The sequence below is a fragment of the Camelina sativa genome, chromosome 9, assembly GCF_030686135.1.
Source record: "Camelina sativa cultivar CO46 ecotype springtype chromosome 9, ASM3068613v1".
Classification (NCBI taxonomy): Eukaryota; Viridiplantae; Streptophyta; class Magnoliopsida; order Brassicales; family Brassicaceae; genus Camelina; species Camelina sativa.
Genome location: NC_141888.1, coordinates 17,524,238 through 17,547,704, shown reverse-complemented (window position 1 = coordinate 17,547,704; position 23,467 = coordinate 17,524,238). Strand labels below are relative to the sequence as shown.

The 23,467-nt window shown below is 37.7% G+C and overlaps 4 protein-coding genes across 5 annotated transcripts; all 4 read left to right on the top strand.

Moving 5' to 3' along the window:
• The first annotated feature begins 990 nt into the window (after positions 1–990).
• On the top strand, positions 991–2,169 carry LOC147938235 (uncharacterized). Its single transcript, XM_087465540.1, has one exon. It carries the CDS (start codon positions 991–993, stop codon positions 2,167–2,169), a length of 1,179 nt encoding a protein of 392 aa, XP_087321666.1.
• A 3,617-nt stretch (positions 2,170–5,786) lies between these two features.
• LOC104710839 (pollen receptor-like kinase 3) lies at positions 5,787–8,342 on the top strand. 2 transcript variants are annotated; one of them, XR_015565758.1, is made up of 3 exons: positions 5,803–7,310; positions 7,416–8,047; positions 8,151–8,342. XR_015565758.1 is itself a non-coding variant. In XM_087464324.1 (2 exons), exons 1-2 carry the CDS (start codon positions 5,984–5,986, stop codon positions 7,982–7,984), a joined length of 1,896 nt encoding a protein of 631 aa, XP_087320450.1. In that variant the 5' UTR covers positions 5,787–5,983; the 3' UTR covers positions 7,985–8,342. The 2 variants fall into 2 exon arrangements, 1 of the variants encoding a protein (XP_087320450.1); XM_087464324.1 differs by having other exon boundaries at positions 5,787–7,310; positions 7,416–8,342.
• A 6,316-nt stretch (positions 8,343–14,658) lies between these two features.
• LOC147938234 (NAD(P)H dehydrogenase (quinone) FQR1-like) lies at positions 14,659–16,301 on the top strand. Its single transcript, XM_087464017.1, has 5 exons — positions 14,659–14,813; positions 15,093–15,155; positions 15,419–15,630; positions 15,808–15,885; positions 15,991–16,301. The coding sequence occupies exons 3-4, from the start codon at positions 15,428–15,430 to the stop codon at positions 15,848–15,850; spliced, it is 246 nt and encodes an 81-aa protein (XP_087320143.1). The 5' UTR covers positions 14,659–14,813; positions 15,093–15,155; positions 15,419–15,427; the 3' UTR covers positions 15,851–15,885; positions 15,991–16,301.
• A 3,332-nt stretch (positions 16,302–19,633) lies between these two features.
• On the top strand, positions 19,634–23,233 carry LOC104710840 (putative polygalacturonase). The gene is made up of 5 exons (XM_010427499.3): positions 19,634–20,389; positions 20,895–21,015; positions 21,470–21,718; positions 22,070–22,223; positions 22,299–23,233. The coding sequence occupies exons 1-5, from the start codon at positions 19,967–19,969 to the stop codon at positions 22,822–22,824; spliced, it is 1,473 nt and encodes a 490-aa protein (XP_010425801.1). The 5' UTR covers positions 19,634–19,966; the 3' UTR covers positions 22,825–23,233.
• The last annotated feature ends 234 nt before the right edge of the window (positions 23,234–23,467 follow it).

The window sequence follows — 23,467 nt, the reverse complement described above, 5'->3', positions numbered from 1 at the left end:
AATCCCCATCTGGGCACACCTCAAAGGAATGCCTTTTGATCTGATGCACCACAAAGGTATCAGCTTGGTTGATGGTCTAGTTGGTGAATCTAAAGAAATTGATGAGTTTACAAAGAATCTGGTCAGCTTATTTGTTGCCCATGTTAAAGTTGAAAGAAATCTTAATGAACCATTACCTACATCAGTTGAAGTGGAAAGGTAGAATAGTGAAGTCATTACTATCGATGTTGAATACACGTGGGTTCCCCCTACGTGCTCCCATTGCAAGGAGATTGGCCATGTAATCAGGTTTTGTCCGTCTGTAATCCCCTCCTGGCCCTAAGCACGAAAACCATCAGTTAAAGAATCTATGAAAAGCACTGCAGTAAAATCTAATGTGGATAAAGGGAAAAGTCTACCTGTAAGTGCACCTGGATCCCCTTCAAAGACTGTTATTGGAGTTGGTTGTTCTTCGGTCTCCCTTTCTGGTAGCCAGCCTCTCCCACCCTCTGAACCCAGTCACCCCCCCCCCCCCCCCCACCCCTTCAGACCCAGAAAACCACCAGAGTGCCCAGCCCCTCAGAAATTGTCCCCCCTTCGTCCCCCACTCAAATAGCTACTTACAATCCTTTTGATGTATTAGCTAAGCCTGTTTTGTCAAACTCTTCTGTTCCACCTTCCTTGCCTACACCTGTTTCTACTCCAGAACCCTCTCCCTCTATGACCACTGAACCCCTTTCAAAAAATATTGAAACTCCTTCCTCACCTACTGAAATGGCTATAGACTCCCCACTTTCTGTTTCTGTGAAGCATCTTCCTACCCACGAGGATGCTCCACCTCGTTCCTAATCTTCTTATTTCCCCATGTATATAAAACCTTTTTGTTGGAATATTCGCGGTCTTAATGATCCGGATAAGCATCGGCCTTTTGTGTCTTGGCTAAATTTTCATAAGCCAACTTTTGGTGCTATTCTTGAAACCCATATAAGAGAACCAAACTTGAACCATGTTATGAGCCTTACCTGTCCTGGTTGGAACTACGCCTCAAACCACAACTCTGATGAGAGTGGCAGGATTATTGTCATTTGGAAAGCTCCTGCTGCAGTTTCAATCCTCCACCAATCTAAAAACCTGCTCACCTGTGAAGTTACCATTCAAGGTGGTCATCGTTTCTTCTTTACAGTTATTTATGCGCCAAATATTGGTGAGGAGCGAACTGACCTTTTGTGTGAACTATTGGGACTCCATCAGAGTCTGATGCTTGACTCCAATCCTTGGATTCCGTGTGGTGATTTTAACCAAATTATTCACCCTGCAGAGCACTCAAGTCCTGATGTTAATTGGTTAACCTCACGTATGCTGGAGGTAAGGGATTGCCTCTTACAACTAGAGTTATTCGATCTGCGTTTTCAAGGATCCTTGTTCACCTGGTCAAACAAAAGTGTTTCAAACCCCAAAGCTAAGAATCTTGATAGAGTACTAGCAAATAATCATTGGCTCACTGCTTACCCTAATAGCGTTGTATCCTTCCTAGCCCCAAAAATCTCTGATCACTCCCCATGCCTTTTAAACCTTTTTGCTCCCCTCCCTTCAGCTGGTATAAAGCCCTTCAAATTCTTTAACTTCTTGACCAAACACCCAGATTTTCTTCACACGGTTAATACTGCTTGGAACTTGGTCGGAATTCTGCATTCTCAGGAAACATGTTTGTCAACTTTGAGTGCAAAACCGAAATCCTTAAAGAGAGACCTAAAAACACTTTCACGAGAGAATTTCTCGAATATTCAAAACCGAGTGAGAGAGACTAACTTGTTGCTTCAATCTGTGCAGGTCCAAGCTTTGACGAACCCCACCCCCTCCCTGTTCCAACAAGAAAAAGACATACTGTCAAAATGGGATTTCCTCAAGAAAATAGAGGAAGCTTATTTCAGACAGAGATCCAGAATTAATTGGCTAAAGGAGGAAGATCTGAACACTGCTTACTTCCATCGGATAATGCAAATGAGTAATGCTTTTAATGCCATTAGATCTTTTACCTCTGTCTCAGGATCTATCATTGATGATCCTCTTGAGATGTGCTCCCTAGCTGTTAATCACTTCCAGTCTTTTTTTAAGTCCGACATACTTGCAGCCACTTACCACTTCGATGACTTGGTTTCAGAATCTTATGAGCTATCGATGTCCACCTGAACTGAAACAGTCAATGGTCAAACTACCAGTAGCGGAGGAAATTAAAAATGTGGTTTTCAAGCTTAATGCTAACAAAGCTCCAGGACCGGATGGGTTTACCTCTGCTTTTTACAAGGCTTCCTGGGGTATCATCGGCTCAGAGGTCATCTCGAGTATTCTTTAGTTCTTTCACACTGCTTTCCTTCCATCAGCGGTTAATGCCACCATTCTTGCTCTAGTCCCTAAAGCCCCTGGTGCTTCAATGATCTCGGATTTCAGACCCATATCCTGCCTATACACTTTGTAAAAGGTAGTGTCAAAGTTACTTGTGGCGAGACTGAAGCCTGCTCTCCCTGATCTTGTGCAGCCGAACCAAACTGCATTTATTCAAGGATGGCTGTTAGTTGAAAACACTTTATTAGCTGCTGAATTAGTAAGTGGGTATCATAAGGAGAATGGAAAAAGCGGATTACTATCAAGGTAGACATCGCAAAGGCTTTTGATACTGTTTGCTGGGAGTTTATCTTTTGTTCTCTTAGAGGTATTGAAGTGCCAGAATTATAACTTTGGTGGCTTAGAGCTTGCATATGCACGCCTTCTTTCTCTGTTGGGTTTAATGGGACTGTTCACGGGTATTTCAAAAGAGCCAGAGGTTTGCGGAAGGGAGATCCTTTATCTCCTTATCTTTTTTTCCTCGCTATGAACTGTCTCTCAGCCTGTTTGGATAAAGCAGCAGCAGAGGGTAAGATTAAATATCAGCACAAGTGTGATAAACAAAAACTAACCCACATGTGCTTTGCTGATGACTTGTTGATTTTCATTGATGGATCTGCCTCTTAAGTACAAAATGTTCTTCAGGTCTTGAGAGAGTTTAAAGTAGTTTCTAGCCTAGCTATTAGTTTTCCAAAGACTAGTTTACCTCAGGCCTCTCCCAATCTGAGATAGATCATATCCATGCAATTTTTGGTATAAGTCATGGACAACTGCCAATCAGATACCTAGGCTTACCTCTATGTACTAAGAAACTCACCTTATTGGACTGTGCTCCATTGCTACAAAAGGTCAAGAGTCGTCTTAATGCTTGGACTACTAAGACTCTCTCTTTTGCTGCCGGCTCCAAATGCCAAATTCGGTCATTGCCGGTATCTCTAATTTCTGGTGCTCTGGATTTGTCCTGCCAAAGAAGTGCATCAAGATTTTAAACTCACTATCAAGTGCTTTTCTTTGGAAAGGCACTACAGAGGGTCACCATTTAGCAAGAGTAGCATGGACAACAATCATAGCAGAGAAAAGTGAAGGAGGCTTGGGGATTCGTGACTTGCTTACCTGGAATAAAGCTCATCTGGCTCATATTCTTTAAGTCAGGACCGGTCTGGGTCGCTTGGTTTAGAGCAGCTGTCTTGTCGGATAATCTTAGCAAATTCTGGATCCTAAAACCAAACAGCAAATATTCTTGGTTAACCAACAAGCTTTTAAAGATCAGAGATTCAGTTTATCCATGGATTAAGGTGAGAGTGGGAGATGGAACTAGCTGTCAGTTCTGGACAGACCATTGGAGCAAACTGGGAAGAATAGAAACTTATCTTTCAGGTGATGGACTTTATCAAATAGGCATCCCTCATGGCGCTCGATTAGCAGACCTATGGAGACGCGGGGCTTGGAGGATACCACCTGCACGATCAGATACACTTGTTAATGTGCATATTGAGCTCTCAACTTTAACCCTACTGCAACAACCAGACTCTTATTGTTGGTGGATTGATGACCATTTTAAAGACTCACACTACTGGAAATATTTGTTCTGCTCTTAAGGAGAAGTTACCAACTGTACCTTGGCATAGTATTGTGTGGATCTCAGGAGGAATCCCGAAGCATAAGTTCCTGACTCGGTTGTTTGTGTTGAATAGATGCCTAACTCGTGATAGAATGTTAAACTGGGGCCTGCAGGTCGATTCGTGTTGCCTTCTATGTGCCGCTGAACCGGAGAGTCGAGACCATCTTTTCTTTCACTGTTCCTTCAGTTGGTTGGTGTGGACCAACGTCGCGGGACGATGTTTATTTAACCTGGGCAGATCATGGTCCGTGACTCTTCAGAGACTTTCTTCATTCAGGGGGCCTCGGATTTTAAAGAAGCTCCTACTACTCGCATGGCAAGCTACAATCTACACGCTATGGATGGAGAGAAATCATCGGCTACATCGAAACAGCTACAAATCTTCTGATCTCCTACTTCACCAGGTTAACAACATAGTGCGGAACAGAGCCTCAAGCTTTCGTGATACGAACCCGACGCTCTCTCTTGATCTTCTTCATCACTGGTTTTCTGGTTCTTCGAGGATGAGATCTTAATCGCCAAAAACCTAATCCTGATGGGATCTAAGCAAAACCTTTCTTCCCACCGATCAGATATGGGTTGACAATAATTGAAGCTGGTTTGAGGTGGTTGGCTATCTCAACCGTTTTATTGGTTCAATTACAACTACTGGTTCAAGTTTTTTGGTTCTCTTCTAACTAGAGTTTTGGCCACTGGTCTAGTTTAACTCGCCCAATTGGGCTTTTCTACTCTCTCTTCTCTAACTGGGCTTGTGACCCTGTAAAATATTTGTTATCTTTTTATGCTTTAATTGAATGCCTTTTAACAAAAAAAAAAGGAAATCTAAACTTTTTTGTAAAGGTCATCGTAGAGTTCAAGAAAACCTTCATGAATTTTATATAATCCTTTCCGAATTTCATAAAATGCTAACAAAAACATATGACACTATTATGATGTGGAAACATCATATAAGTACCAAAACAATGTAAAAAGGTTCCCAAGCAACATTCATGTCTTAACAACATATAAAGTAAAACTAGATAAAGGTATGTCCTATCAAATGTCAACACACTCCTTAAAGATATCAAAAGCATACATGTATCTTGTATACACCACATAACTTCGAGAAAAAGAGCTAATATTTTTTTTTAACAACAAAAGATTAACTCATATGAACCAATGAGGTGAAAAATTATTTACATACAAAACACTAAACGGAATGTATGCGCTTGGCATGCCAAAAAATATGTATTTAGATTTATATTTGTAAAAATAAGTGATAAAGAGAAAAATAAAAAAATAAATAACTCCTCTCTGTCAAGAAAAAGCTAAATTGTTTACTGAAAATTTAGATGATTTACGAAAATTAATATATATATATATATATTTATATATATATATATATATATATATATATATATATATATTATCTCATCAAATTAATTTAGTTAACATAAATTGTTAAAAAAAAGTTTTATGAACATAAAAATATGTACGTATTTGCGGGTATTAGCTTAGTGTGGGAGTAATAAAATAAATTATATTCAAAGAATGACTTGACGCACACAAAGAGGCCGACAATTTTGGTGAGAATAAAGGTCAAAACCTTTTAAAAAATCATGGTCGTAAGAAATTCACCAAGAAAGTCTCTGAGCTCTCAATTTGTTTTAATTAAAAAAGAAAAAAAGAAAAACTTTAATTTAGTAAAATCATAGAAAGTTTGCCAAAAAAAAATAAAAAATAAAAAATAAAAAATCATAGAAAGCTATTTTTGGTAAGTGGAAGCCTAAACTTTACCGGCTAACCCCCTCAAAGACAAGAAAATATGTCTCTCTTTCCTTACGGATACTCAAAAACAATGTCCAAACTTTTGAACCATAAACCAAATCCAAGAAAAAGAACATTCCTAGGCAAAGAGACAACAACATACATCATCATTTTTAAGATTATCTTGGTTATTAGATCGTTAGGTGAGACCAAAACAACAACAAGAACAGCAGCTCCTCTACTTCTCCTTAACCCATGACTGCTGTTCTATTTCTCTGCTTCATCCTCCTCTGTATCTTATTCACCCCTTCTTTGCAACACGTTAGTGAATCAGAGCCGCTCGTGCGGTTCAAGAGCTCAGTAAATATAACTAAAGGAGACTTGAATTCATGGAGAACAGGAACCGATCCTTGCAATGGAAAATGGTTTGGGATCTATTGCCAAAAAGGTCAAACAGTTTCAGGCATTCACGTCACCCGGCTCGGTCTCTCCGGGACCATCAACGTAGAGGATTTAAAGGATCTCCCAAATCTAAGGACGATCAGGCTTGACAACAATCTCCTCTCAGGTCCACTCCCTCATTTCTTCAAGTTACATGGCTTGAAATCGCTTTTGCTCTCAAACAATAGCTTTTCCGGTGAGATATCTGACGATTTCTTCAAGGAAACCCCACAGCTCAAGCGGGTTTTTCTCGATAACAACCGGCTATCTGGAAAAATCCCCTCTTCTTTGATGCAGCTCTCAGGTCTTGAGGAGCTTCACATGCAAGGCAACCAGTTCTCTGGTGAGATACCTCCTCTTGCAGATGGCAACACGATTATAAAATCTCTCGACCTCTCCAACAATAACCTGGAGGGAGAGATCCCAAAAAGCATTGCCGAGAGAAAGAATCTAGAGATGAAATTTGAAGGAAATCAGAAGCTTTGCGGGCCACCTCTGAATACAAAATGTGAGGATAAACCTTCATCAACAGGAGAGAAGAATGAGGTCACGACGAAAGCAATCTTTATGGTCATTTTGTTTCTTTTGATATTCTTGATTGTTGTGGCCATTATAACAAGATGGAAGAAAAAGAGGCAGCCCGAGTTCAGAATGCTCGGCAAGGACAATCTAAGCGATCAAGAAAGCGTGGAAGTCCGTGTACCTGACTCAATAAAGAAGCCTATCGAGTCAAGCAAGAAGAGGAATAACACGGACGGTTCCTCAAAAAAAGGTTCATCGCACGGGAAAGGTGGAGGAGGGGGTCCAGGAGGAGGCGGCATGGGAGACATTATAATGGTTAATAGCGAGAAAGGCTCCTTTGGTTTACCCGATCTCATGAAGGCTGCAGCCGAGGTGCTAGGAAACGGTAGCCTTGGATCGGCCTATAAAGCAGTGATGGCTAATGGATTATCTGTGGTTGTCAAGAGGATTAGGGATATGAATAAACTTGCGCGTGATGCATTTGATATTGAGATGCAACGGTTCGGGAAACTTCGACACCCTAACGTTCTTACCCCTCTAGCTTATCACTACCGTCGAGAAGAGAAGCTTGTCGTCTCTGAATATATGCCTAAGAGTAGTCTACTCTATGTTTTGCACGGTATACAACATTTTTGCTTTTCTCGATTGATTGATTTTTAGATGCATACTTTTACGTTTACCATGAAACCTTTTACAATCCTTTTTTCCTTTTTGAAATATTCAGGGGATCGCGGGGTTTATCACTCAGAGCTAACTTGGGCAATAAGGTTGAAAATCATACAAGGAGTGGCACGTGGAATGGACTTTTTGCATGAGGAGTTTGCGTCCTACGATCTCCCACATGGAAATCTAAAATCCAGCAACGTTCTACTAAGTGAAACCTATGAGCCATTGATTAGCGACTACGCTTTCCTCCCACTTCTTCAGCCTAATAACGCCTCACAAGCTTTGTTCGCGTTTAAATCCCCTGAGTTCGTACAAAACCAGCAAATTTCCCCAAAATCAGACGTATATTGTCTTGGAATTATCCTTCTTGAGGTCATGACAGGGAAATTTCCTTCTCAGTACCTAAATAACGGTAAAGGGGGGACGGATATAGTCGAGTGGGTGCAATCTTCCATCGCGCAACATAAAGAAGAAGAGCTTATAGATCCAGAGATAGCAATTAATACTGATTCGATGCAGCAAATGGTGGAATTGTTGCAGATCGGGGCTGCGTGTATCACAAGTAACCCGAACGAGAGACAAAACATGAAGGAGATTGTTAGAAGGATAGAACGAGTGACACTTTGAGGAGATTCAGAAATGTAAACGCAGCCTTTGGAATCTGTAGATAAACAAACAATGAGGAAAATGGTATGTTGCGTAAATAGGAATGAAACATTATTTTCCTCTAGCTCAATTGAAACAAGGGAGAAACAACATGATCATTTTTTATTTTATTTTGTGTGTTCATTAGGAAGAGGCAAAGAGCAAACCCAACTTTTTGTTGTTTCATAGCTTTTTTTTCTTTTTATTTGTTTTTGACTTTCTCCACTTTTCTTTGTCAAAATTACGTTATGTAATCATCTTAGTAGCTTTATTTCTTCAAGAAACTTTTGATGTATAAAAGTCCATGTTTGTGCTATAACAGATGGATTTTTATGCAAAAGAACCATGAACAAGTATTAGTTATTTTTTTTGTTCGATTTCAAAAAATAGTTCAATGTGGAAATACTTGATCTAAATATAGAGTTTTGCATAATAACTATAAAACATCAAAACACTGTTTTGAGTTGATTTAAGAATGTTTTACTCTTTTAGTTAAAAAAAATTTATGGGTTTACCAGTGAAATAAGTAATTTCAAGCTTTTCATGGACAAAAATAATAGGTTTGAGAATATATCTATTGTTTAGGTAATTTTTTCACAATATTGTGTTTAGTGTATCTGTATGATTAAAAGTTCCTGTCCACGACATCCATGGCTATCTTTTTCTCTGGTCATAACACTGCAATTAATTTGTGTGGGTGTCTCGGGTCAATTACCAATTATAATGGAAAACATAACTAATCTTTAAACTATAATTTTTTTGGGAAAAAGCCGCAAAATACGTCATCTATTTTTTATTTTGACGTTTAATATCTGATTTTTTTGGTTAGAAAATTAATATACGAATTAATAAAACGTGTAGTTTAATACCCGAAACGAGGTGTCCAGTATTATTAATCATTTTGTTTTGTTTTGAAGCTTTTTTAGAAATCTTTTTAGATTTGGGTTTGTAATATTTTATTTGTGATATTAATAACAACTATTTGGGTTGATTAAAATCAAAATCTTATTAACAGTTGTTTTTAATTCAAATAAAATAAAAATTAAATCCATGTCATCTATAAATTAATAATTAATAAAAATATATAAGGGTAAAATTGGAATATTTATTTTGTTAAGAAATCGTAAGTATGAAAATGACAACATTTAATTTTCGGGTATTAAACTACACGTTTTTATTAATTCGTGTATTAATTTTCTAACAAAAAACACCGGATATTAAACGTCCAAATAAAAAATAGATAAAGTATTTTTGGCTTTTACCCTAACTTTTTTCGATTAATGCTCTTCGTGGTCCAATCGAGTTAATTTTGCTAACCTAATGCTCATATGATAGTTGTCTCTTCGGATAAGTATATAAATTAAGAACAAACTGAATGGAAGAGTAAGAGGAGACGAGCTTTGTTCCTAGAATATTTTTGCATCAAGCCAGATACAGTGCAAACTATTATCCTGAAAGAAAAGTTTCAATCTTTTTACCTTTGAAACAAAAGTTTAATATCTAAATTTTTCCAAATTAATAGTTCGAAATTTTTACCACAAAAAATAATAATAATTCGAGATCTAATTGCGTAAATCGAAGCTGTGATGCAAGAAGACAAGGACTCCTTGGAAGGAAAGATATTGGTTTATTGGTTTACTGTTTACTTAACCGATTATAATCAGAAAAACTTGATTTTGGTCCTATTAAAACCAAACAAGCATTAAAGAAGATAAATATTGAAGCAAATAAGACAAAAAAAAAAACTAAACAAATGAAAAAAAAAAAATTGAGATTGTCTAATTAAAAACCTGACATCTCATTCGGAATCGAACCGAATATCCGAACACCAATAACTAAACATTAGTATTATCATTGATGTCTACTGACATGGTTCTACAATTTGGTTTTACAAATAAAAGGTGACATGATAGATTGTGTGAAAACTACATTTACTGTGTTGATCTGGATAATCTGAGAAGACTCGTTAAGCTTCTTTTATTAGTTGTAGATTACTAAATCAATTATAAAAAAAAAATTAAATAACAAAACAGTTATTAAACCAATAACAATGAAGATTTTAGTGTTGAAGTTGAGATGACAATATCAGTGAGGATTGCGTTCTTGAGTGGATAGCTCTTAAAGTAATTAAACCAATAACAATGAATTTTACTATTAATGTAAAAAATCATAAACCAATAAAAATGAACAGAGGGAGGTGGGGGCTTCGTGCCTTGTTACTTCTCCGGTTGGTTGGTTTGGCTTTGGTGAGCAGAGGGAGGTGGGGGCTTATCTTCGGTCTAGTTCCTGTGGTCGGTTTTCGGTATTCTCTTGCCGGATCTGTCGACCTTCCTCGTTTAGCCGTTGTGTGTGCCTTGTATGTATGAGATCTGGATATTTGCGGCGGGTAAGGCTGGGTTAAGTTTTGTTTGTAGGTCTTGGTTTTTTGCAAAAGGAGGGCAACTGTGAGCGCATCCTTTCTCTGACGGCAAAGGTGTAGTAGGCAGTGGCAGACCCATGATAAAATTTTAGGAGGTCAATTACTGGAAAAAATTATTAATTGGTCATATTGACAGTTCGAACTCAAGTATGGGAATGTCAACAGTGCAAAATTTACCATCTGTGCAACTGAAATTTTATGAAATTACATATAAAAACAAACTATTTATTTAGTTTAACCAGGTCAGGTGACCCACCTCCTTCCTTAGTGGGTCCGCTGTTGGTAGTAGGTTCTCTCATTTGATGCGATGGTGGCTCTGATTTGGAGGTTGGGATGATCCTAGATCAATGAGACTGAGTTGTGGACGCCAATGATAAGTGGTGGATTCTTTTCGAGGCTCACACTCTAAATTTATAGATGTGGTTGCGGCAGAAGTCAGTGGAGAAACAGTTGGTAGCGCTGTTTTGTTTGGCGGAACCTTTGGGTGTCTAGAAGGCGCTTGTGGATCTTTGCTCAAAGATGCGGAGGACTCCAGAACTGGAGGAGAGGTGTTAGAACCCAAGGGGTTAGATTGCTAGGAGTGGGATCTAACTTCAGTAGAGCCGGTCGAAGACTTGTGCAGTCCAGGAGCTCTATAGCGGATTAGGTGGGTCATCGGCAAAGAGGTGGACATGGAAACCAAACACTTATGTTAAACTCCAATGGCCTTGTCGCAAAGCCGTGGGGCTTGTGTTTGCTGGTACAACTGCATCGAGTCTCTACTTCCGGTCGTCAACAGGTTCTGATCTTCTCCACCGGCAACATTTTAGTTTTTCTCCGTTTTCCTTTTCTGTAATTGTCTTTTCGTTTGTAAAAAGTTTTGGCCCTGTCCATTTAAATTAGAAAGCCTATTTAATTTTAATACAAATTATTATTAAAAAAAGTAATAATAAAAAAAAAAAGAAAAAAAAGAAATCTAAGAATTTTATATATATCTTTAAAAAGAAAAATTAGCATTTACACCCACTTTTACAAAAATTAATAGCATAGACACTTATAGCCCATGTTTTAAAAATCGCTAGGCGCTAGTCAGCTGGTCGAAGAGGGCCCAGCGATTAATTGATTAATTAGGGATTACACGGGGATTAATCGGGAACTAGTTGTAAAGTATTTTTAATATTTTTATAATTAATATTAGGTATTAGAACTTTTGGTGGTTATATATTTCATTTGTGTGTGAATCAATAAAATTTGGCGCAGCTCTGTTGGTTATAAACCCCTCTCCTAAAGCATGTAGCATGGTTCGACCCTCATTAGCTCCATTTTATGTATTTTCGTCCTTTTATTAACAAAGGACAAAATAATCTTTTCCAAGTCATCTTCTCCAACCCAATTTTTCTGAACCTCCAAACCTAGTTATGACCGCCAATCATTTAAATACTTGTTTTTCATCGATTTATTCTTCAATTCAATTGTTTTTAATAACTAGATGTTAGATCTAATATCGATCATATATCCTATTTTGAGCAAAAATTTTTTTTTTTTGTTTTCCCGATTTTAAAACCGATTTGGATAAAATCCGGCGGTGGTGATAGAGGGTCGAGAGGGTTGATCGAGGGTCGAGGGTCGATCGCGGGTCGTTCGAGAGTCGAGAGGACTCCGCCAAACGATTAACCGGCGCTTTGGCGGCCGCGTTTTAAAACAGGGCTTATAGCTATTGATATACTTTGTGTTTGTATAGTTACTTTAATACCCTCTAACTACAAGTTTATTAACAAAATACCCTCTTCTTTTGTCTACAAAAACTTTTCTACATTTTAATTTTTAATTGATTTTCTTTCTTGCTCTTTCTTTATCCTCTCTTTTTCTCTTTTTTCTTTTATTTGCCAACAATTAAGACAGTCATTTTCAAAAAAATATATGTTTATTTTTATACAACAAGTTATTGATTATATGTAAATGCAGATTTTTTGGCACGTCAAGTGCGTACATCTCCGCAAAATATTTTATATGTAAACAGTTTTCCATCAATTGGCTCATATAAGCTAATCTTTTGTTGACCAAAAAAAGGCGTTATAATTATATTTTTTCTATATTTTAATATGTATAATGATACATTTTTGATGAATTATTATATTATACACTATCCATTTGTTGTTGAACATTTGTTCAGTGATAAGTGGATGATCAATTGCACTATTGTTAATAGATACTACTTACTTGTGTTTAGTCATACAAAAAATATATCAAATCCTATTTGATTAAAAAATTTGTGGTTTTGTTTTGACTACTGATTAATCAAAACAAAAGAATACAAGTCATTTTTATTTCTCAAATATATGACTAACTCAAGTAAATTCACCAAGTCCCTACTCACTAAACTAAGCTCTAAACCTAAACTTTCAAAGAAAAACATGACCATATCCATATGACCATGTTGTCGTATCCATAAATTTTAATAGTATTCACATGACCATGGTCATATGGATTCGATATTGTCGTTGTTCTCTAAACCATAAAACTAGACCTAAACAACAAAATAATAAATCATAAACCCTCTATACTTGTGACACCCCGGCTTGCGGAGAGGTTTAAAAGAATTGATTTGGCTACCTATGTCACAAAAGTGCACTTATCTTTTCGGTCAAAGGTCCTGAGAGAACTTCAGAGTTAATCGTGCTTGAGCTGGAGTAGTCTCAGGATGGGTGACCTTTCGGGAAGTGACTGTCGGAACTATGCAAGTGAGGAAAAAACAGAGAGAAAGATCATGTGGTGATTTGTAGGGACGGTAACAAGTCTTTAAAGCCTCCCAGACGTAACAAAACGTTTCAGATATGGATGGGCTCATGGACCTAGTGAGAGGACGTGAGGTCCATTAAGGAAGGTGCGCTCATATACTGGAATTAGACATGGGGTGCAATGAGAGGTGGCGGTCGAAGCGTTACAACACTAAACCTTATACAATATATAGTAAATAATAAACCTTAAACCATAAACAATTAACAAGAAAATAAAAACAATACACCCTACCTTCTAAATGTAGACACAAAATCCACATAAGTCTTAAACCCTAAAAATATCATTATAGTTTAGGGTTTAGGTTTTAAGGGTTATATGGATTCATTGTCTATGTTTTGGGTTCAGATTGTATGGTCTAGGGTGCAAGGTTTAGGTAAGAGTTTAGGGTTTAGCTTTTCGGATTTAGGTTTTAATGTTAAACATTTAGGGTTTAGCGTTTAGGTTTTAAGGTTTAGGTATTAAGGCTTATGAGGATGATTCTATGTTTTGGGTTCAAAATTTAGGATTTAGGGTTTAAATTTTAAGGTGTAGGATTTTGGTTTTGGGTTCAAAGTTTATGTTCTAGGGTTTAGGGCAATTGGTGGCAACTTGTCCTGTGGGAAGGTTGTTAAAGGGTGGGGACCAGGGTTCGAGGAACGCCTGGTACACCAATAACCTACTGTGGATTTGGATGAATAGTTCCATTTGCCCAGTGAGGGGTTAGGATCGATGCCCTGCAGGGCCAGCTTGGGGTCCATTGGGGCAGCTAGCGGTGGGCTAGTGGGGTCCGCGGGACGGGTTGTCACATAAAAATCGATTTTATTGTAACAACCTGTCCCGTGGACCCCGCTAGCCTCACTGCTAGCCGCCCAAACGGACCCCAAGCTGGCCCTGCAGGGCATCGATCCTAACCCTCACTGGGCAAATGGAACTAATCATCCAAATCCACAGTAGGTTATTGGTGTACCAGGCGTTCCTCGAACCCTGGTCCCCACCCTTTAACAACGTTCCCACAGGACAAGCTGTCACTCAATTGGTGACAGCTTGTCCTGTGGGAAGGTTGTTAAAGGGTGGAGACCAGGGTTCGAGGAACGCCTGGTACACCAATAACCTACTGTGGATTTGGATGATTAGTTCCATTTGCCCAGTGAGGGGTTAGGATTGATGCCCTGCAGGGCCAGCTTGGGGTCCGTTTGGGCGGCTAGCAGTGAGGCTAGCGGGGTCTACGGGACGGGTTGTTACAATCTTTACTGGTGATTTCTCTCACCGTTACTCTTGTAATTGGGGCCCAAAAGATAATAAAAAATTTATTTTTTGGTCCATTAACAAGAGAATCGACTCTCCTGGAAGGAATTGAGGAACGCATTAAGCAACGCTACGTGGCGCGTTTTGGTACGTTGATACATAAATATAAATTTTTTTTTTATTTTCTATTTTCTTCCTTCTTTCTTTCCCAATCTTCTCTCTTTTCTCTAAGGCGAATCGACTGAAAACCAGAAAAATCAATCGATTCTTCTCTGTTTCGACCCTCCCTGCCGTTATCGTCATCTGGATAATTATCTCCACTGGCGCGACTTTGGGCTGGAGAGATGGTCACTGGCCTGGAGAAATCACCGGACCTCTCTTCCTCCTTTGGTATGTTTCTTCTTCTTCGTTTTTCCTTTCAATTCTGAGAGTTGCGTCGGAGTCGGAGTATGAAGATTCAGGTGACGCGGCATCTGGGCTGAGAGTTTTCGCGGAGCAGGTGAAATCAAAAAGTTTGTCGGACAAATTGACGATCGAGAAACAAGTGTCGGAGTTTGAAGTTGTGATCTCTGTTCTAGATCGCTAATTTGTTATGTCTCTGTTCTCGAATCTAAATTTTGAACTGAGTATCGTCATCCTCATCTATGTATGGTCATGTGGAGAAATTAGCTGAAGAGAGAGATAAGGAAAGGAGCTGCCTCTGTTGAAGGTGTTGAAGCCAAGCTATGGCAGGTGAGAAGGGGTTTTAACTACTTTGTTTCTGTTGATGAAAGTACTCTTGCATTGTCAATCTCACAAAAAAGGCTATGAAGTGTCTTTAATACTATGATTGAGTCTTTTAAGTAGTTTGGGCCATTTCCATTTTTCAAGTTTCTTAATTTTGGATTCTTGACTGCTCATCTTCTTTGCATTTTCTAGACTCATGAATTACCATTAGGCTTAGTTATATAAATCTATGTGAATCATTGAAACTGATGAACTGTTGTTGGCCATAGGTACCTGAGATGCTACCAGAAGAAGCACTTTCTAAGATGAGCGCACCACCAAAGAGTGAATCCCCAATCGTCACTCCCAACGAGGTAACTGAAGCTGATGGGTTTGTCTTTGGCTTCCCAACAAGATTTGGTATGATGGCTGCTCAGTTCAAAGCCTTCTTGGATGCAACTAGTGGACTTTGGAGGACTCAGTCTCTGATCTTGATCAACAGGTTTTAAAGCTTTAACCTTTACTCTGATCTTGCTGGTTTGTTTGTGAGTTGTGGACAGGTTAAGAATATCTTCTTGAATATTAGAACTGTGTTTTAGTTAGGATTCTATCACAAGTGACTGTAAACAATGGTTTAAGATTTAGTTCTATCATTGTAATATAGTGTGATCTTCATCAGTGAAAGTTTTGATGTCCGAAGCTTACAAGCTGGAGTTAGATAGCTATGTGAATTGACTGAGCAAGCAATGCTTCTCGGGTAAAGTTGCAAGAGTCAGTTTTTTTTTTCATTCTTTTCATTTGACATTACATAGTTTAAAGAACATACAAAACTTATTGGGTCTGTTTTTTTTTGGTATCGCAGTACTACAGTCTTTAGTCACTCGCAGACTGTTGTGGCATGCGGAAACTGCCAGACAATTCTGTGCCAGCCTACAGGAGGAAAGGCGAAGCTCACTGAAGGATGCTCTTTCAGGAGAAAGGGAGAGCAATCCCCAAATCAAATCAAAAGCCTTGTTACTTTTTTTTGTTGTTGTTGTTATAAATGCTTGTTGGTGTTTGGGATTTTTATCTAGTTACTATTACTATTGATGTTTGGATTTTATAAAAAGTTTTGGATTTAAAAGATTGAGCAACCTTCTTTGGTTCTCTAGTAAAGGAATGATTTTGCAAAAATACTCTTAGGGTTGCTTTACTTAAATTAGTATTAATTATATGATTAATTAATTTGAGAGTAACTTAGGAGAGGTAATCCACTAATGATGTTCTTAGAGCCCATGAGCCCAATTAACATTGTTTTAGAATTAAGTTACGCTGCTATCAAAAAGATAACAAGGTTATGACTCGATCTCTTTTTCTCTCCCGTAAACAAACAGTCAAACACTAACCCGTAAACAAACCTAGAGAGAACTTCAGCCGCCATAGATCATGTTCATTGAACACGAGCTAGAAGATCCAGCATGACGAAGTCATTGCTCCTCTACCCATCACCACCGTCTCAAGTTATCCACAGATTCTGGTTACAGTCCTCAAAGCAGACCAGATCTAAACAATTTCCAGCAGAACCAAACCCAGAACCAAACCGCCACAGATCTCGACTCCACGACTTCAGGGATACATCGACACTGTAAATCGACCACAGATCTTGACTCTGCCGTGAAACCCTAGGCTCTTCTGACGATCACGACAAGAAAACCCAGTTTCCAAAGAAAATCGAAACACACACGAAAAACATTTTTTTGAAACCACATCGGATCTAATTATCCGTAGATATCCGTGTTTTTTTGACAGATATCCAAAACCCAAATATCCAGGTTAACCGAAACCAGAACCGGATAACAAACCTAATTATCCACCGGATTCGGAGGTGGATCCGGATACCCCTAAACCCCAGATATCTGGATCCGTCTCAAGCCTGACATTCACCCTTTTAAAATAATATTGTACTTGGTATAATAAAGAAAGAATTACTCAGATTTTAGAGAAAAATTGGTTTATTCCTTATATGTATACATTTTCTAAAAATTGCTCAGATATTTAGTGCATTGGATGTAATTACAATTAACACACTGAGTTTATTTTTTATTTTTAATTTTGAAAATATTAAAAAAATTACATATCAGCAAACGATTCCACATCATTATTGACAGTGAATGTCTAATTTATATTACTTCACGGCTGAGTTATAATACTTAAAGGAAAACGAAAGGTCTCGTAGATTCATATGACGGCTGAGTTATAATATTTGGTGGCTGACTTATAACAAAAAATAAACTGAAAGTGAACGTTTGATTTATATTACTTCATGGCTGAGTTATAATACTTTAGAGAAACCAAAGGTTTCATAGATTCATATGAGGGCTGAGTTAATATGTTTTGTGGCTGACTTATAATAAGAAATAAAAGTAAACAGCTGAATTTTATTATTTGACGGCTGAGTTATAATACTTAAGGGAATACGAAAGGTCTCTTAGATTCATATGACAGCTGAGTTATAATGTTTGGTGGCTTAATTATAACAAGAAATAAACTTATAGTAAACTTGTCATGCATTGTTTCTGCATCTATCTGCACAACTCGACACCCTCTATCATCGGTGTTAATTATATATTTGTGTTTCTTTACCCAATTACCGGAAACAATAATTACCAAAATTGGATCCATGAAAGAAAATGAAGAAGATTGAGGAAATTAATAAGAATGAGTGTAATTAAAAAGTGAAAACAAGGAGAAAAACCATGTAAATATTTCACTTTTTAACCAGTTGAAGAACAAGAGTCGAATGAACGACGTTTCGTATTTCCGGAGAAGATGATGACATGGATGATGCGTCCGAAGTAGCAAGTCAGCCACCAAACGAACATGTAAATCAGCCAAATTAAATCAGCCATCAAACAAGATTATAACTTAGCCGCAACATGAATACTATTACAGTAATTAAAAACAAAAAAATGGCTGCCAAATCCAGCCGCTTAATGTCATAACTCAATTGAAAATTTGTAACTCAGTCGTATCGTTTAATAAGCCAGCCGTAACTGAATGACATTCTAGTAATTAATCTTTTGCTACTACGTCAGCCGTAAAATGGTTGAGTTATCCGATAAGTCAGCTTATGACGGCTGAGTTATATTGGTTAACCATAAATCAGCCGTAACGACATCTCATAAGTCAGCCGTTGTTCATAACTCAGCCAGCCGGAAAAAGTTAATTTAGCCGTGTCGTAGTGATAACTCAGCCAAAATTTTGACAACTCATCCATTGGGTGAAAACTCAGCCATTTTCTCATAACTCAACCAGATTTCATTAAGTCAGCCATAACTCTTGGCTGGGTTATGCGCTAAGTCAGCCGTCCGCTCATAACTCAAATATTTTTTTCATAAATCATCCGAAACATACAATAACTCAGCCGTTATTACCTCTGTAACACGTTACGACTGAATTATTTAATACACGTCAGTGATTGCTGACGTGACGTCTGATGTGACAATGATATTTTTGTAGTTACGTTTTTTCCTGTAATATAAAACAAGGATATGCTGGATATTTTGAAAATACCCAAAACTAGATTAGGACCCGCGGTGTACCGCGGGGCAAAATTATTTATAATTAAAAAATTAAAATTAGAAATTGTATTTGTTGGTTAAATATATTATAAATATATAATAATTGTTAAATAAACCATAAAATACCGCAATATATTTTTTATATATAATATTTATTTAAATTTAATCAGATATGTCTATTTTCTTATACTGACAGTGTTAACAAAATAATAAAATGATATTTTACCCGTGTAACACTGAGTTACTCAATTTTTTAATTTATATAAATATCTATAAAATCTGTCCCGTTATATAACCCCGTCTCGAAATATTTTAACTCACACTGTATCATCTTAACTTTTAATATTTATTTTGTATCTACGGTATAATATTTATCATAAAAATTTTAAAATTTTTTCATATTTAAACTTTTAAAAATCTTTAAAATAAAGAACCGGAATAAACTAAATAAAAGTATTTAAAGTTTGAATGCCTAATAAATCAAGGGTCTACTCATTTTTATTCATAATCATTTTGGCAATTGAGAATATCATTAATGTTGTAGTTATTGCAATGTAATTTTTCGGAAATTTTGTCTACAAATTCATTTTCCAGAAATTTTGTCTAAATTATTAGCAAAAGAGTATATTTTCGAAGGTCATACGAAATTTTAGACATCGTTTTGTCTACAACCTAAATAAATGGAGACATTATATTATGAATTATCAAGAGACCCATAAAATATTAAGAGGTCCATATAAAATTGCTAGAGGTCTGATAGAATTAATTGCATTAATAGCATTAATTACAAAAGGTTTCCGTATTAGTATTTTTGAGCAAAAACTGCTGTAAAAATACTAGTATAGATATCAAGTAATAAAAAAAAAGTTTTGTATGGTTCCGATAATGTATGATATTTAAGTAAATCTCCCTATAATAAAACCAAACGGTTTATAAATAGGTTTCGGTTCGGTTTGACTTCATTTTAACAAAATATATTTTCCCGGTTGAGTGTTTGTTTTTTTCCGGTCCGGAGTGCGAAAAAAAAAAGAAAAGAATCATTGTTTCTTTCCTTTCTCTATAGTGAATCAGAGAAGACAGGTACACAGTTCTCTCACTCAATCGCTTTCTCCAAGACGTTAGTTTCAAGTTCAACAAACACACAAAGTCTGTGTATTCGTTCGTTCCCTTAAGATTCACTCAAATCTCGCAACACACAAACAAATCCTGACTCGTAACATCTCACCCAATCTCTTAATTTAAACATCCTCCCAAATGTTCTTCTGAATCTCAAAAGCGATGATGGTAGATCCCTTACCGAGACGTTTCCTCTCTTCCCACAAGTCTCTCGTCACTGTTTTTTGGATCGCAACTTTCGCTTCCTTATTCATCTGGCAATTCGGCGGCGTTTCGACCAATCTCTACAACGTCGGGACTGGTTTCTCCTTTTTCCGGTGGTCTTCAACAGCCGCCGCCGCCGCCGGGGGATTTCCCAAGCTCAGACCTGCAGCTTTCAATTTGACGGACTTCGGTGCGGTTGGTGATGGTGTCACAATCAACACTGAGGCCTTTGAGAGAGCTGTTTATAAGATCTCGAAGCTTTCCAAGAAAGGAGGTGGACAGCTTAATGTTCCTCCTGGTAGGTGGCTCACTGCGCCGTTTAATCTCACTAGTTACATGACGCTTTTCCTTCATCACGACGCTGAGATTCTTGCTCTCCAGGTTTGTTTTGTTTAAATGTGATCTGGGATGAGTTTTTAGGGACTATGAAGAGATCTTTTCTAAAGATTGGTTCAGTTGTTGCAGGCAAAGATGTGGTTTTTTTATTATGCGTAGTTTTTGTTACCCTGCCTGAAAGGGGTTTATGGAAAGATTAGTTTTTTTTTTGTTTTTGTTTTGTGACTTCAACAATGAGACAAATTCTACCTTTGTTTGGATCTTTCTCGTTTTGGAATGGTTTATGACTATTGATTTTGGTTGGGCCTTCAAGTTGCAAGTTGAGTAGAGAGGTAGAGAGAGAGAGAGAGAGAGAGAGAGTAGCTTGAGGTTGCTTGTTTCCGTTGTTCTTGTTCAGCCTAGAGTCAACAATGTTATTGCGTGCTTTTTTCATTGATTTGCTTCACTATTGAAATTGGTCTTATAGATTCCAAGAAGCTTTAACTTGAGGCGGTTTTTGTTTTCTCTTGTTATATATATTAACATTGGTTTTCTTGTTAAACATATTTAGGATGAAAAGTATTGGCCTTTGCTTCCTCCTTTACCTTCATATGGCTATGGAAGGGAGCATCCTGGACCTCGTTATGGAAGTTTCATTCATGGACAGAATCTTAGAGATGTCGTTATCACAGGTCGGTCAGTTGATTTCTAAATTTTGCTTGTGGGGACTGTTTTCTCTCGTAATAACTGAGTTTAATTCAGTGATTTGTTAAAAATGTGCTTTCACTATCTTCGTTAAGCTTTTTAGGCAGTGGCTGAAATGAGGGCTTTCCCCGTATTTACAAATCTACTGTTTAAGCTCTAGTTGAATTGAGATTAAGAACTTCCAGGCAAAAGCAAAATCTAAAGTGGATAAATCTATAAGCTGGTTGAAAGTTGTTATGTCTCTCGTAGCTGGACTGGACTAGAGCTATAAGTGTAGTAGTCTTGGGACGAGAATTGACTAAGTTTTCATGTGTTAGATAATCAAAGCCTTCTTTCAGTTGACACATATTTACTCAGCTTATGTGGCTAACAGTCTTACGAAGCCTGGAAGTTTATTCTGTGAACTGTATGATTGGTATAGCTAATTAATGATGGAAACAGGGAATAACGGTAGCATCAACGGGCAGGGGCAAACGTGGTGGAAGAAGTATCGCCAAAAGCTACTTAACCACACGAGAGGACCACTGGTACAGATTATGTGGTCAAGTGACATTGTTTTTGCCAACATCACTTTGCGTGATTCTCCATTTTGGACACTTCACCCATATGACTGCAAAAATGTCACCATCACAAATATGACCATTTTGGCACCCGTGTTCGAAGCCCCAAACACTGATGGTATTGATCCTGGTAAGTAATTTCCACTTTGCATTGGATGATGCAACTCAGATAATTATTAAGGGATTGGATTTCTGATCGCATGTGGTACCTATAATAACCAAACAGAAACATACAAGACGGGAAGATGAATTTGACTAGTAGTGATAACACTAGGCCTCTAAATTAGCGCAACTAATTTATGTAAATTTGAGAAATTTCACATGCTGAAGAGAGACACAGGTCCTTGGTAGTATATGAGTGTTGCTAATAAGCATCTGGTACCTTACACATAATCTTACTGATATAGATCAGAGTATGACCCTTGGGCTTTCTGGTGTACTACTTGGTATCAATAGACTAATATCTGCTTGTGTGCATCAGATTCGTGTGAGGACATGTTAATCGAGAACTCTTACATCAGTGTTGGGGATGACGGAATTGCAATAAAGAGTGGCTGGGACCAGTATGGAACTACCTACGGACGACCATCAAAGAACATACTCATCCGTAATCTCATCATCCGCTCCATGGTTAGGTAAGAGAGAATTTCTTTCCCCAGTCAATGTTGATCTAATGATTGACTTGTACCTAAAGCATCTGTGCAAAACAGCGCGGGTATATCTATCGGAAGTGAGATGTCTGGTGGTGTCTCGAATATCACTGTCGAGAACATTCTGATTTGGAGCTCCCGGCGTGGAGTTAGGATTAAAACCGCACCTGGACGAGGTGGGTATGTCCGGGATATAACATTCCGGAATGTCACATTGGATGAATTGAGAGTTGGCATTGTCATTAAAACGGACTACAACGAGCACCCAGATGGTGGATTCAATCCCCAAGCCTTCCCAGTACTCGAGAACATAAACTACACCGGGATTTACGGGCAGGGAGTGCGTGTACCAGTGCGTATCCAAGGTAGCAAAGAGATTCCGGTTAAAAATGTAACCTTCAGGGACATGTCAGTGGGGATAACGTACAAGAAAAATCACATATTCCAGTGTGCATACGTGGAGGGGCGTGTGATTGGCACAATTTTCCCGGCTCCGTGTGAGAACCTTGATCGGTATGATGAGCAGGAACGGTTGGTGAAGCAATCTGATTCCCGTAATGCAACAGATATAGACTACGAGATCTGACCAAAACAGAAATGGGTTTGGCCTCTGCAACAAATTTGTTTCATTGGAGTTTGTACATATACAGAGGTAATTTGGAACCGAAGCAGGTCATCACGGTCACAATCAGATTAAATTTTATTTGCTCTCACAAAGAAGAATTTTTGCATTGATCATCTTATGTATCTAGTGGGTTCTTCTCTCTCTAGCTTTGTTGTTATACACATAAAATGGGAAGGAGTGAAATTTGAGTATATTGCTATGGTGGCAAGCTGAGATATTGCTTTTGTTTTTGTGTAGACCGTTTGTCAAAAGTTTTTTCGATGACCTGACCCGTTTGGCAGGAACTCTAAAACCGTTTGGCAAATGGAACTTTGAAATCCGCATTTTTGGTGTTATTATTCAAGACCCGATGAGACCCTTGTTTTAGAAATCATACTTTCTCTTTTTTCTCTTTTTTCAATTGGTAATAGGTAAGATTAATATATTGATCCAAAAAAATTGATTAATATATGCGTCTTTTTTTTCAATATTGTATTTTAAAATTTAATTTAGTACTGTTAGATTGTTTTATTTAATTTATTTTTTCACCTTTGAATTATTTGGAATTCATATATTACTAGATTAAGATCCGCCCAATGTGCGGGTTTAGATTTTTAAATATAAA

What these genes read in the sequence shown, in the direction of transcription:
- LOC104710839 (XM_087464324.1), top strand. Translation starts at nt 5,984, where the DNA reads ATGACTGCTGTTCTATTTCTCTGCTTCATCCTCCTCTGTATCTTATTC. An exon ending in TCTACTCTATGTTTTGCACG is followed by an intron (nt 7,311 to 7,415) that starts GTATACAACATT and finishes TGAAATATTCAG; the next exon opens with GGGATCGCGGGGTTTATCAC.
- LOC147938234 (XM_087464017.1), top strand. Translation starts at nt 15,428, where the DNA reads ATGCTACCAGAAGAAGCACTTTCTAAGATGAGCGCACCACCAAAGAGT. An exon ending in TCTCTGATCTTGATCAACAG is followed by an intron (nt 15,631 to 15,807) that starts GTTTTAAAGCTT and finishes GATCTTCATCAG; the next exon opens with TGAAAGTTTTGATGTCCGAA.
- LOC104710840 (XM_010427499.3), top strand. Translation starts at nt 19,967, where the DNA reads ATGATGGTAGATCCCTTACCGAGACGTTTCCTCTCTTCCCACAAGTCT. An exon ending in CTGAGATTCTTGCTCTCCAG is followed by an intron (nt 20,390 to 20,894) that starts GTTTGTTTTGTT and finishes AAACATATTTAG; the next exon opens with GATGAAAAGTATTGGCCTTT. An exon ending in ATCATCCGCTCCATGGTTAG is followed by an intron (nt 22,224 to 22,298) that starts GTAAGAGAGAAT and finishes TGTGCAAAACAG; the next exon opens with CGCGGGTATATCTATCGGAA.
- LOC147938235 (XM_087465540.1), top strand. Translation starts at nt 991, where the DNA reads ATGAGCCTTACCTGTCCTGGTTGGAACTACGCCTCAAACCACAACTCT.